General features: G+C 31.8%; 1 protein-coding gene across 11 annotated transcripts in view; it reads left to right on the top strand.

Moving 5' to 3' along the window:
• Positions 1-15093, top strand: part of LOC124533216 — a 75401-nt gene that overhangs the window by 29775 nt on the left and 30533 nt on the right. For 3 of the 11 annotated variants that reach the window (XM_047108417.1, XM_047108412.1, XM_047108414.1), the window contains exon 1: positions 3010-3226. Coding sequence is in view for 4 of the 11 variants with exons in the window: in XM_047108409.1 (XP_046964365.1) it covers positions 693-707; positions 803-858; positions 1143-1315; positions 2122-2476 (599 nt within the window). In the remaining 7 variants the exon portion in view is untranslated. Of the gene's footprint in view, positions 1-620; positions 708-800; positions 859-1142; positions 1316-2121; positions 2477-2977; positions 3227-3278; positions 3302-15093 lie in introns of those variants that run through there. The other 8 variants (XR_006966681.1, XM_047108409.1, XM_047108408.1 and 5 more) reach the window with 7 other exon arrangements.

Raw genomic sequence — 15093 nt, 5'->3', positions numbered from 1 at the left:
GGAATTTATTTATATCAGGTATGTTTTTATTATTTACCGCCTATGTCTAAATCCTATTAACTTGGACTTAATTATGGGGCTGGTCAAAATCTATGACAAAATTTCGTCACGATAAGTTTAGTCACACAATTTTAATTTTGATTTTTTTGAATATTAGTCTCTATCAATATCGATCTTCGTCAAAACAAATATCAAACATAAATAAAAAAAGAAAGCGTACAGATAAATACAAAGAGTCCGATGGACATATGTTTTTTTATCATTAAAACTTTTTACATCTTTTATTACTAAGTCATTAAAACCATGTCGTATTAAAAAAATTGGTGCTTATTTAAGTATATGTCACTTTCAGTATTTTTTTATAATCGGTATCAATTATAATAGTTAATGTTTACATTTTGTATCCTTAGCATAAATATATAAAAAAAAAATTATAAAGTCAAAGTGTTAGAATTGTTGAACACGAATAATTTCGGTAAAATATAAGTGTAACGATCCTATCGTACTTAAGATAATCATGTGGACCAGAGTCAGAAGGACAAGAGAATATAATTTTATCGTGGTAAATATAAACAATTAAGTAATCAATAACGATAATAATTTGCGATAACCAACAGTGGGTAAAATAGAATTATTGTGCAATTTTACAGTGCATCGTTTCTATGAAAAAAATCGTGTAAAAATTTTATGTCATGAGCTCTGAAAATGTGTGTGGTTTATGTATGCTGCAGATTATCCCTGCAGATAAATAAAGTACACCAATTGGATTAGTAGTTAATAGCATTTCTTTTTTTTTTTATAGATCGAGGAGGTTATGCAGCAGAAGGTGCCAAAGGTGCCTAGTAACATCAAAGTCCAGTAAGTAATGATTATTAATAAACAATTATTATCTACTTTGTACTAATAACATTTATATATCAGACGATAATTTCTGATCTAATTACAAATATTGTTACAATGTTTTATTACATTTGTTAATTGGTAGCGCCATCTATTTCAAAATGAAGTAAACTCCGTTTGACTCCTTCATTATAGGTGGCGCTGTTCATGAATTTTATAACTCCGCCATTCCATAGAAAAATGTTTGTTGAAATTACCATCACTGGTTCGAAACTTCTGCAGTTATACTTTTTTTTTTGTAGGCAACCGCAAAGTTCTTCATTCATCCGTAAAGGCATAGCGGCAAATTTTTTTAAGACAACCTTCAGCTCTCGAAGCAAGGCGGTTCCAACCGCCACTTCCTTCTCGGTTCAAGAAACAAACAAAATAGGTAGTGCGGAGACTAAGCCTGTTACAAGAAATAGACCAAGAACCGGTAAATATGTCATACTTTTTAGTATTACAATTTATTTTTATATAATTATTGATAGACTCAGAGTCGGATTTAAAGGTGTGGAGGCCCCGAGGCCACAAAGCAGTGAGGGCCCTAGACAAACAGAAGCGTGAACACCCTAATAATTATATTATTATGAATTAATTGGTTTTTTTTTTATTTCAATCAGTAAAGTATGAATTTTTTCGTATTTGTATCGGTAACTTTTAAAATATTAAATGGTAACATTATTATAATTTGACTATATCTCAGTATTTGTTAACTTGCTGAAAACTGTGGCCCCCTCTCATGTGGAGGCCCCAGGGCAGTTGCCCCGGTTGCCCTCCCCTAAATACGGCCCTGGATAGACTATATGATATATGGAATATGTTATGTATCGAACAAGGAGTCCAAGGTTACCATATACGTAATGTAGGCAAATAATCATGAGACCGGTGGAGTTGGAGGAATCAGTGGCCCGATTAAAAAAAAAACTTGTCCTGTCTAGTCCCAGTTTTTAATTAGAAATATTCTTATCTGTGTTTTTTTAGCTTGATGTTGAGCCATAAAATTTGTCTCCACGAAGAATTTACTCGTGTGCCTAAACCCAGTAATAAGTAGCATACAATATCTTAGTAAAAATAGTTTCTTTGTAAATTTTAATTAACATTTATTGATATTAGGTATACCATATTTATAGTAGGTACATACCTAGTCACTTTAGGATATTATAAATTTATGAATAGGTATATATTTATTAGTACAGAAAAAAAAATATTTTTAATGTACTTTATTTTATTTTTTATAAGTACCTCAAACTGAACCGAAGATCAGAAGACGAAATAGCGAAAGAAATCTAAACCTTCGAATTGATAAAAACTTGGAATCTCCCAGACCTTTGAGCAACACGCCCACCACTCCAGACTATGGGGGTAGTAGAACGGTTAAAAACGACCTAGGCTCCAATGTTTTGAAGATATTAAAAAAAGCACCGGCTCCGCCAAAACCGGCGCCGAAAACACCAGATTCCTTACTGCCGCCATCTTTGAAGCCGAAAGTTCCAGAGAAAGTTAAATTAAAACGTGAAAAATATGTAAACAACAATACTGTTTGGACAAACGCTAATGTGAAGAGTGAGAAAAAAGTACCATTCATTAATATTCGGTAAGTATTATCATTTTTCCATTCTAGTTTTGTTTGAAATCTCTTGAATTAATTTGTTTTGAAGTACCTATAAGGATATCTAATAAATAATAATCTCAAAGTCAAATTTGCTTAACTAATATAATCAGGCGATTGTATTTCGTTTTATCAACTTAAGTTTTCCCGCCATTGTCACAAACAAAAGATAAGTCATGTTAAATTATTGCTAGCCATTGTAATTTGACCTTTAAACTATAGTAATAGAGTAACAGATATACTTGGCACAATAACCGTAACTATACGAAGTCACACGTGACGAAAAATGTTTGTCTGTGCCTTGTATACCTGCCACTTAACTATACGGCTATCTCTTTCGCACTCACATCACCATGTAGACACTACGTGTGTTGTCTCTCTTTGCGGCGGGGAATGTTTTACTCGTACTATAATACGACTTTTACGATGCGCTATCGTAACGTAAGTTAAATCGAATCACTTGAGTCTATTTAAATTTGTCGTATTATATAAGAAATGCGAGACCAGACTTTTGAGTTTTGAGCGACCGTACAGCAAGTTTGTTTGCCACGGTTGGCCGCGGACGTGTCCTGTTGGCCGGCGCTTTATTATTTCGAACTTTAAAAAAAAACCGAAACGAACTTTTAATAATGGTGCGTTTATAACTAGTGTCTACTGGTGTTGTGCGATCGAATTTAATAAGTGTAGTGTGTTCGAAGTGTTATTGTCACTAGTGTTTAGCGTCTATACACAGATGTAACAAAATTTTTACTTAGTGTTTCGTTACTTGCTTTCTCGTGTTAACATACCACTACAGCGTGTTAGTCGAAAGTAGATTTATTGTGTTTCATTCATCCTTTATATTTAGATTGAATAAAAAAATTCAAACGTCGATTTTAACTGAAATCGTCATTTTTATACAGCAATTATTGCTAATGTTTTCTTACGAAATCATAATAGTCGATAACTTCATTTAACATTACGGTATTGAAAATGTCGTGTTAACTAGACGATTAAAATATTTGTATGAAATTTTAGCAAAATAAAGATAAGCAAGGGCTTGTAATGAATAGTGACATTTCAAGGACACTCTCATACGAGTTGCTTCTGAATACGGAATCAAAGCGATTAATCTACATTAATAGATAAAATATTATACTTGGATGTTATCCGTATATTTGGCATAGATAATAAATAATTAAAAACTTTCAATCATGACATAAAAAAAGAAAAAAAAAGCAAAAATTAAAGTCTTGTCAAGTATGTTGCTACAAGTAATGTATTGAATAACAGAAAACATAGTTTTAAAATGTTTTTATTTTTTTTTTATTTGTGACAGTTATTATTTTTAAAATTATAGTATAATGTAAATTTAATAGAGAGTAAAACGTAAGGTTTTTTGCGTCAATGTTCATCCAATGTGCAGATTTAAAACGATTACAATTAAACAATGAGAATGAATCAACTCGTTATTTGCTTGTGACGTAACTGTCGTTACTATTAAGGCCACACATGGGGATCAAAATGTCACCAATTGAAATAGCAATTAATCATTTTAATTTGGTTACAAGTACGAATATTACAGATTACTCTAAAATAATACATCGTAAAAACCCATTAAAAAAACAAGCTATAATAGGATAATAAATTTCATATATATCTTGTTGTATATTGAGTTCCTTCGACTGGAATTAATCCAGCTGTAGAACCAAGTCAAACATTATAAAAAGTCAGCGTCATTGGACCAAAGTGCTTAATTCGATTGGAAGATTTAACCTAAACAAACCAACAAATAAATAAAAAAGAGTAACAGCCTGTAAATTTCCCACTGCTGGGCTAATGGCCTCCTCTCTCATTAAGGAGAGGGCTTGGAACATATTCCACCACGCTATTCCAACGCAGAGTGGTCTGCACATGTGGCAGAATTTCATCGAAATCAGACACATGCAGGTTTCTTCACGATGTTTCCTTCACCGACGAGCACGAGATGAATTATAAACACAATTAAGCACTTATATATAGCGGTTCTCGCCTGGGTTTGAGCTCGAAATCATCGGTTAAGATGCACGTGTTCTAACCACTGTGCCATCTCGGCTCAAATAAATATTGCAATTAAAATAAAAGCTTATAATTATAAAAGTAATTACGCTATTCAAAGATGAACAAACTATATTTATCATTAATTGAACATGCTTCTTTATCCGAGATTAAAACTACCATTTTATCTTAATAAAGCATTCCTCGAGACTTAACTATCTCCATACCAAAATTGTATCTAAAACAGTTCAGTAGTTTAGCTCGTAGATACCTGCAAACACACACAGATGCTCTCTTGTTTCCAAGATAAAGCATTGGTTAGATTCAGTAAAACTGCTGCATAATAAACACTCTCTCCCCCTCCCCCCCCTCTCTCTCTCTCTCGCTAAAAACCTGTCGAATATGAATTGTCCCTCCAATTTAAATCGCAATTTCCGACATTCTTCTATCACTGACTCAGTGCCAAACAAGTGATTATAAGTCGACCAAAATATTCCTTATAGGTAATATACTAAATCCACTTTATAAATATACAAACTATACGTATTTACGTGAAAATAAATATGCCAGAAACCGTATTTATTAAGAAGTATCGAGTTAATAATTTTGTACAATTTTTTCCTTCGGCTTAGAACGAGTGACTAGTTCTAAAATTTTATTTCGTCGTTAAAGCGATGTTAGTCAATTTCAATTAACACATTTCACACTATCTAAGCTTTAATAGATTTAATGCTTACGAAATCTTTTGGTATAAATGTTGCATCTTTGAACTATTGAATTTATTTCCAAGTAATAGATAGATTAAACTAGATTACTGATTGGTCAAACGTCAAAACGAAGATCTGCATCCTTTTAGCTTAATTAGTGAACTTTCTTTTGTTTTTTTCTTTGTACTTTGTAATCTGAGTTTAGCTGAAATCATTTGTAAACAGTGTATATACTATTTGTATCTATAATGATATAAATTGTATGTGTAATTGTATCATTAATAACACTAAAGGTTTTGTAAAAATTATAGCCAAGATTCTTTCTTTATAAGTACCCCCCGATTTAGATGATAAAAGAATATTTAAAATATTTGGTAATTTTGATGCTGGGTTCAGAGAATTAATTGCAAATAACTATTATCACATAATTTTAATTACTATAAAGTGTAAAACTAAGTAAATTGGAAATTTCTTGCCGTATTTTCTCGGTAGAATTCAATATCCGGAGTAACGTGTGAATTGAAGCTTTTCACTCGTAAACAGTCTTGTAAAAGTCGACTTAAAACAGGACGCTTAACTGATATTTATGTTGTGTGTGTTTATTTGTAATGGCAACTAAAGCGAGTTGGAAAATAATTATCACTAGCAATCGATAAATTGTTCGAGATAGGCATCGAAGTTGCGATTTTTTTTATAAAGCAAATGTTCTTCCATTTGATATTAATACTTGTAGTGCACTAACATAGCCCAAAAAGGCTCTAAAGTTATTTGCAAAGTTTTCTCAATTAAAAATGCTTATTGAAAAAACATTAGTTGAGTACTTAATTATTTGCCCAATCAGTAAATAAAATACTAGATTCAGACAATGTTGTGTAATTTTTTTCTTTCAAATAGTCAGTGAATCTATTTCTGTAAGATAAAAAAGAAATCGCCTTATTCATATCAATGTATACAAGAGTTAAACAGACTGAACATGTTCTGAGCATTGCCCCATTAAGGAGCGTGCGAACAGAGAGTACCAAACCTTATTGATCCAAAAGATGCATCTGATACTATTTTCGTACATAGCAAGTTTTATTTTCACGTACCAGATTATTGGCCGCGTATGAATAAAACGGATCCATAAATCTTGTAATATGTTTGAATATTCAAAGAATAACATTTTATTTATACATTTCTGTAATGATTGTTATTACCATACATAATCGATTTATTATTTTTAATTTTAAGGTTGATGCTTATTTATTTTAAGTTTTTAGAATCGTGTTAATATCTAGAATCTCCTATAACGGCTTTATTGATTTAAAGCTTCCGTATAAGGCTGCAGTTCCTAAGGTTCTAGATTAGATACGTCAGATCTTGCCAAGTGTCGATGTTTTTAACCCCATGCTTTACAAAAACAAGTTTAGCGTTGATCTGTGTCTGAATTTTCTCAGAATTTATCCGATTCACTGTCGTGGCCAATCGATCAGGCGAATGATTATCAATATCAGGAGCTATTAATTCGCCTTCTATCTGTTTGATATAAAGCTCCACTATTCCCGACAAATAGCTCTAGCAATTGAATTTGAGGAATTGTTAATCTTCAGAAACACGTGCTACCTCAATCTCATACGGTCTTGTTTACGTCACATTAAGTAGCAGATGCTTTTGATTTTCCTCTCAGATATGAGATCTGAGTACACTATGTGTGATAATTAGTTACTCTGACGTTGAATGAATATAAAACACGTTGGCATCGTAGACACACAGAATCATTAATATTCTTTACCACAAAGAATCCTTTAATGATGCCATTGCGACGTCCGACGGACGCTCCAAACGTTAAAATAAAATGAATCGTTTGTGTCTTTGTAAAGAAATTTTATGCCAAGGTTCCCAAGTTAAGGACCTCACAAAAAAGTATCTGGTTCTGAATTTATCAGTACCAGAAAAAATGATTAAAACTTTATTTTATCATACAACTCCATTGTAGTTTGTTTTTTAAGCATTATCAAAATTATCACTTGATTGATTTACATGGAATGCTACCACACCGAGGTATAGTCAATCTATTTGTAATGCCAAGCAAATTAGGCATATGCGAACATCAATTTGAGCAGGTCGTAAAGACCTTAGGTTAGGGTTCATTGATGATCCATCTACTAAGCTATTTTGCTGTGAAACTACCATTGATAATTAAATTAATTGGCAAAAAATGTAATGAAAGATACAACATATAACCGAGCAAAGTCATATGTGCAGAAGAATTAGCATTTCACGCTAGCAACTCTTTAAAATGCAAATTATTATTTCTAAAAATATATCTAGTTAAGTGCAAAAACTTCTCATCGAAATAATGCAGTCTCGCAACGCAGATCCAGTTAAACAACTAGTCAAATGTTTGAAAAGTATTCTTGAACTTGAAGAAACGAGAAAAAGGAAACCGTCGTTTCACAACCAGTTGAGAACGTCGTGAATCGTGACACTGTTTTTTTGAGATGAGTTTTATTTATAAAATAAAGAATGATTATAAACGTATTTTACGATGTTTCGTTACTAATATAATGCGTATGATATGATATTGATATATTAATGGACTATGAGCTTAAACATTCAATCAACTATGCTATGTACAGACCATTTTCTGTTTACTTTTTTATTTATTTTTTAAATATTTGATATCATACATATATTGCTCTCATCCCAATGTAAGTAGCTAAAGCATTTGTGTTATGGAAAATAAGAAGTAACGATGGCACCACAAACAAACAGACTCAAGACAACATAGAAAAGTGATGAACTTTTGTCTAAATCGGCCGGAAATCGAACCTGGGACCTCGGAGTGGCGTACCCATGAAAACCGGTGTACACGACTTGACCATGAAGGTTGTTCATTAGTGTCTACGTTTGTCGAAATAAATTTTTATGGAAATAAATGCATGAAACCTATAGGAGAATATATTTATGTCGTTTTATAAACCTGAAGAGTATTTGACTGATAAACATTGTAATATCGAGAAATATATCAAATGACCATTGGCAGATTTATAAATTTGTCACAAGTAGGCTATTCAATTTTTTCCGCCCCTACTGATTTTTTTTAAAATTCAATACGTTCGTTCCAATCATATTAATTACATTTATTCTGAAATTGCAACTTTATGATCTGTGTTCTATCGTCCTCATTACATTGGCCTTTTCCCGTTATTATAGTTACTAGATATTTTTTGCAACCCGTTATATAGTGACGAGTATATGGATTACGGACGTTATGTGTATTGCATATAATTATTTCTGTAAGATGAAAAAAAATTAGGGCTAAATTTGCCGCCCTTCTAAATCTACCGACCTAGGCTCCAGCCTACTTAGCATATTGGTAAGTCCGCTACTGTCTAGGACATATAACATTGCACTACAACCCAATGCTCAGTAATATTTAATCCGACTGAGCATACCAATCTTTATAAATAATCCTGAAATAATTCTAAGGATGCGTGTCGTTGTAGTCTCTGACAGTGACTAATAAGACACGTAAACAGATTTAGTAATACCAAGTCTTCATATAACGAAGTAGCTAAACGAGTGACTTTTAAGTGTAACCGTATAATAATGTTATTGTAAACCGAACAAAACCTATCCTTGAATCACACTTGGACAAATAACTGTTATCAAATATCGCGTATTGGTTAACGGTGACGCATTTAAATATATAATAAGTATTTAAACTAAAGATGTGTTAAATAATTAGAGATATAACTTATCCTGTTTAATAATTTGATGCCTGGTTGAATTGATGTTAGGTATTGTTACATTAGCATTAAGGAATAGAATACTATTTCTTTATGTACATAATTCCTTTTTTTTAAATTTATGTTCCATTAGGGTTTTGTTGACAAATGTCAAATAAAACCTCATTTATAATATTAAATAATTTTTAAATATTTCGAACTGTGTAGGTACATATGTGATACTCAAATATTTCTCTATATAAACATTTCTCTAGTATCGATAATGTTCTCACATGACGTAAATTATGAATTATTAAGTTGTTTTAAAAGAAAATGTTGTTGCAACTTGCAATTGTTAACGCGTATGAGCATCTCGATAAAGTAATGACCTTCGACAACGTGTGAAAAATTTAAGTTGGTTTACACTAAGTGCTGACGATTAATTACTGTCGTGGCAGTAATAATATATTACTGATTATGTTGTGGTCTTATACATTTAGGAAAAAGGAAATCGACCATTCTCTCGCATGATGTTCAAATTAAACGTGGTTTGCTAGGAAAGAGATCTATATCTAGCTATGATGTATAAAAATGGATGATGGTGATAAGTTTTAATGCTGTATTGCTGAAAATCGTTTTGAAAATAAGCCATTATTTCTCTAATTCTCAAAATTGTTTATTTACGACATCACTTCAGAAAACTCTTAAATTATCACTGTTTCTCCACTATATTGTGCATATATTATACATATGTATAAACGTTCCTCTTGAATCAATCATTCTATTTTAATAAAACGCATAAAATCCGTTGCGTAAATTTAAAGATCTATGCATACATAGTGATAGACACTGGTAAGCCTAATTATTATTATTAATGAATAAATATTGTCTAGGTAATATTCAGGCAACACTTATGTATAACCTTACGATAAAATGTCTTCACGATCTCATGTGAACTATCTCGTGTATGCAAGATCCTGTAGTCGGTATCTGAATAAAATACACGAAGTTAATTAGAAAACAATGGTGGATTCTCTCCCACGACGTGTTAAACTAATGAATGCCTCGTTGAGGAACAAGAAATTGTGTAGCATTGTCAAACATAGCGTCAATGTTTATAGTACCTATTTATAGTTGTGTTCTGTTAATGAAATGTATTATTTGATAATGCCTAGAGAAATTTAAAAAAGTAAAAATTGAGTTATAGCATATCGTAAAGTCGTTTTGGTATTGTTTCTTTTAACAAACCTTTTCTCTAAAAAGTAGTGTTATGTATAATTTTTAATTTGATTTTTTTATATGTAGCCTAAAACTAAATCGGGTACCAGTATGTTTAAATAAGTTTACAAAATTATGTATCGTTAGGTAATTTTCATATCTACTATGTTTTTTACAAGTGTATATGTGCACTATCATCATCATTAGCTAGAAAAAGTCATTGTAATCATATACAAATGTTTTTTAAATAATTTACTGATAGACTCAATTTAAAGTCGAAATTATATCGAAAGAAAAAGGCTAATTTTAAATTAGGAAAACAAAGTCCCTTTCTCTGTCCCTATATGCCTATGTATGCTTAAATCTTTAATATTACGCAACGGGATTTGATACGATTTTCTTTAATAGATGGAGTGATTCGAGAAGCTTGTAATGTGATGTCGTAAATAAACAAATTGTGTATTATATTTTGTATCATTATTGCATCCGTGCGAAGCCGGAGCGGGTCGCTAGTTGTATATATATATTTATATACTGAAGCTCTTCTAAAAAACCGATAATATTTAACGATAGTTATGTATATAGTATAAACGATATATTCTAACGATAGTTTTGATACCGTGAATAAAAATAATCTGTACTCAAATTACTATTGATTATAAATCGTCACAATAAAATGCTCAGTTATCCAGAAAATGATTAAACTTGGTAATTGTCTCTTATAATGAGCGCTTGCTTCTTTCTTTCTGTTCGTAATTATAATTAAATAGAATATTATATAACATATAATACATTATACAATGTTAATTATACAAGAGTTTCTATACCAATTATATACCCTCAGTGGAGTCGATCATACAAATAATCTACTTTCACTCAACATGCGGGCGTTTGAACAAGACAATATGTATGTACGTGATTGACTGATGAGGTTTCATTATATAAACGTGCTTTTAGTAGACGTTACTATTTATTTTTGTTGTTATCATATGATAACGTTTTTTCGCTTCTGTGACATATACAATACTAGTAGGTCGCGTTTTAGCGGTTGGTTATCATGTGCTAGGCAAAAAAGTAGCCTATGAACTCCAAGAAAGGATTCTTGGAGTTCAACTTTGCTTCATACCAAATTTCCGTTTCGAAGTCCGTTGATGTATGCACTTGATCCGGATACATTTATAATCCGTGCGATTTTTTATGAACCATCCAATAAAGCGTTTTAACCGTTTCGTATCGGGATACCATGCGGTTAAAGCATCCGCAAAAATGGACGGCGAAATCAATTTGCTTGCACAAAATCCACTCGTGTCGACCTAAAATAAATTGGATTAGGTCAAGCGTCTGATCATAGTATAACGGAATTAGAATTGGATTTTTGTTTAAAAGTCTGCAAGTTAGACATAGGTATTGTTTGAGTTGACACTGTACGTTAAGGGCGCACAACAACAACAATAGACTGTAAATTTCCCACTGCTAAGACCTCTCAATTTCGAGGAGAAGATTTGGAACATATTCCACCAAGCTGTTCCAATGGGGATTGGTCGTTATACACATGTGGCAGAATTTATATGATATAAGAGACATTCAGGTTTCCTTATTTTGTTTTCCCTTACTGCTCAGCACGAGATGAATTATAAACACAAATTAAGAGATGCTTACCTGGGTTTGAACGCAATCATTGGTTAAGATGCACGCGTTCTAACCAATGGGTTATCTAGGCTTAGAGTTACCAATATTACGTAAAATTATAATTAATTTGAATTCTTTGAACGAATTGAACGAAGGACCGAGAATCCGTAACCACATCTAATTTTATTAAAACGTATTTACCTTTAGTAATTTTTGCGTTGGTACTACCCAATAAAACATAACTTAACTGTGTATTTCTTAATTTCTAATGTAACTGAACGTGTTTATAAGTGTTTTTTCTGTATCGGTCGTGCATATTGCGTCGGTCTAGATGGACTATAAAATAAATTATACGTTGCAATTGTAAATGTCATTTATACTAATAATATAAATGTGAAGGTAACCCTGTCTGTCTGTCTTGCTTTAACGCCAAAACTACAGGATTGATTTAAATGACAGTTGGTACACAAATAATCTAGACCTTGAGAAAGGACATAGGATAATAAAAGAGTACCGTTTTGTATACCAATCATCAACGTAATATTAATTTGTAAATACATTCATACCTAAGCGAGCAAATTCGCAAATAATAGCTAGTTCATAATATATTGTACACGGCGGAGCTAACCACAAAGTTGTGGTAAAATAACAACTGTTTCTCCAAGTAAGGATAATGTCAATCGTTACAACTAAATGCTAGAAATGCCACCATCTACCATCGAACGTAATTCTAACAACTCTTCTGGGTAACAATCACTCACTAACCGGTTATTTTGGATTAGCAGACTATTTAAGCATTTGATATAACCTGATTTAGAGGTTGCGGAAATTTGCTTAAAGTACGAATTTGGTGCTATTTATGAAACCCAGTTCCACACTGTTTGGTCTTTCTATAAATTTTTGTGTTTATTTTAATTAAAAATGCATTGAAGATATTGCATGTCAATAAATCGTTTTTCCTTTTGCTTTCTCTGTGATTTTCTGTATAGCTTTGCACTGTTACTGTTTTTATTTTTTCACAATGAGTACATTAACCAGCAAATAGTCCACCTGATGGCAATCACAGGCTATAGACATTGGCACTTGTATATTAACCAACCCTTATTTATTTATTTTATTTGCAGTTTCATGCTCACACATACAATTAAACTTTAGTTTACATGAAATAAACCCTGCTAGGGCGTAGCAAATGTTAAAGAGACGGACGTTATATCACAATTTTATCTGTCAGATATTCCTCGAGTGTGTAATAGCATTTTTTTTAAAGAATTTCTTTTAACTTATTTGGGTAGCTTGGTTCATTTATATTTTGCTTAAATACGTCCGGCAATTTATTGAAAACTTTTATGCACATAGCATGCTTACAACGTCATAGTAAGACTAACCCTGGAAACTAAGATGTCCCTTGTTTCTATAGTTACCCTGATTCAGTAAATCTTGAAACTGGAATACTGCAAGTAAGCATTGTTGTTTGACAGTAAAATAATTTCAGTTTTAACTTTTAAACTGCAATACATCTAATAAGGAGATGCATTAGCTTCTTTGTCATTAAGTTAGTAATGTAGGTTATTTTCCATAGATATCCCATAACAATACAGTCATGCTAATTATTATGCAATATTTCATCAATTGTCATCGTGACGTATTAACACATTAACATTCATGATGCACACACAAGAAGCGTTTTGCCGATAGCCATATAAAGATTGATATATCCGAAGATCCGTCGTGAACTAGATAAATGTTCATTATGAATATATCTCAATAATATGTACGGTATTTAATTGCTGAAATCTTTTCTAAAGGTGGTCATCTAAAACTATCGTAATGGCGCGATAAGACAGCTTTCGGAGACCGTATATCGTGTGAAGATCCATTAGAACGTCTGCCTTTATAAAAAATCTCTTAATTGATTTTATAACTCAAACATAATTGGATTAGCAAACGTAGTATAAAATCTGATTGACGCTTCATCGTGCTATGTGTATATATCGCCCGCGGCTTTATTTGCTTTTTAGGAGTTCGTCGTCAGATGTTAGGTATAAAAAGTATTTCCTATCTTCTATTTTTGTAATATTTTGTTATGAAATTACTACTATTATATTCACCGTGTTTCATAGGTTTTTCGTTAATCATCATCATATATTATCAATCAAGTATAACGTAGCTATGTTTAGTCAATTAGCTGGACTTCTAGTTAACCATATATTAAAAGTTACAACCCTTGGGCTTGGAAGAGAGTTTATCAATGTGGTTGAAACTAAATGCAGCAGATTTGTTTAATTTAATTCACTTCAAATAATTATTGTAAAATTCCCTGTAAATTAGGTCATGTTATAATATATACTGTGTAATACAAACAATATAATATATCTGGTTAATATTATACCAATAATGACTATGGCGCCGATAAGTCGTATAATCTGCAGTGCCCTGGCCCTTCCCGTCTCGGGTTACTCTGCATCGGTCTAGAATATATCGTATCGTGTCATTCGTGGTTCAATTGCCTTGTAAAATTTAATTATATTACAACTCATGTACTAGATAGACCATATGAATAAAGCATATTGTTATAGCTTTACTTTGAACTAATCTTAGAATTAATTTGTTCAAGACTCTAATATCCTAAAATGGTCATACTAAATATTCGATAACGATGCTGCCTTTTGATAAAAACATGCAGAAAATTTATTTGCCGTTAGCTCTAAAATAACGATTGTTGTCTTATAAAAAAAACGAAACATGTGTCTTCAATATGGTGGTGGAATTATTTGATTCAAATTAGGTTTTGTATACTCAGCGATAGACATAAATTATCGTGTTGGGCTTGAAATTTCAATCATATGCCTAATTTTGTACTATGTGTCCTACGAAATAAGGTCCAGGATTTTTTTTAATTTGTAATTTCCAGTTGCTTACCCGATATTTCTTTTGACATGTCAGATACTAAGGAGTGGGGGTTTTGGAAGATGATACGTTAAAAATTCGAATTGCAAAATTCTTGGGTACTGGATATCTGATTATTAAAATTTGTTATCAGCTAAGACATAAGTCATTTATTCTTTAGAGTGAAATCTAAACATATTGTAAATGTGAAAAGTGAGTCTGTTTGTTTGATACGCTTTCGAAAATTCTTTCTTTCTCAAATTCTCATTATTATGACATTTTTTATTTACCTTTTCACTCACATATGTCGAAAAAGACAAGGACGTAACACCTGCGATACAAAGAGAACAGCATTGAATAAGTATATTAGTTATTTCTAGACGAAACTCGAGCGCAATAATGGGTCATTACTTATTAAAAAATATTTAATTTAATA

Source organism: Vanessa cardui, chromosome 10, assembly GCF_905220365.1.
Source record: "Vanessa cardui chromosome 10, ilVanCard2.1, whole genome shotgun sequence".
In the NCBI taxonomy this organism is placed as follows: Eukaryota; Metazoa; Arthropoda; class Insecta; order Lepidoptera; family Nymphalidae; genus Vanessa; species Vanessa cardui.
Note: the sequence above shows the minus strand (reverse complement) of the source record. Positions and strands in the feature narration are given on the sequence as shown.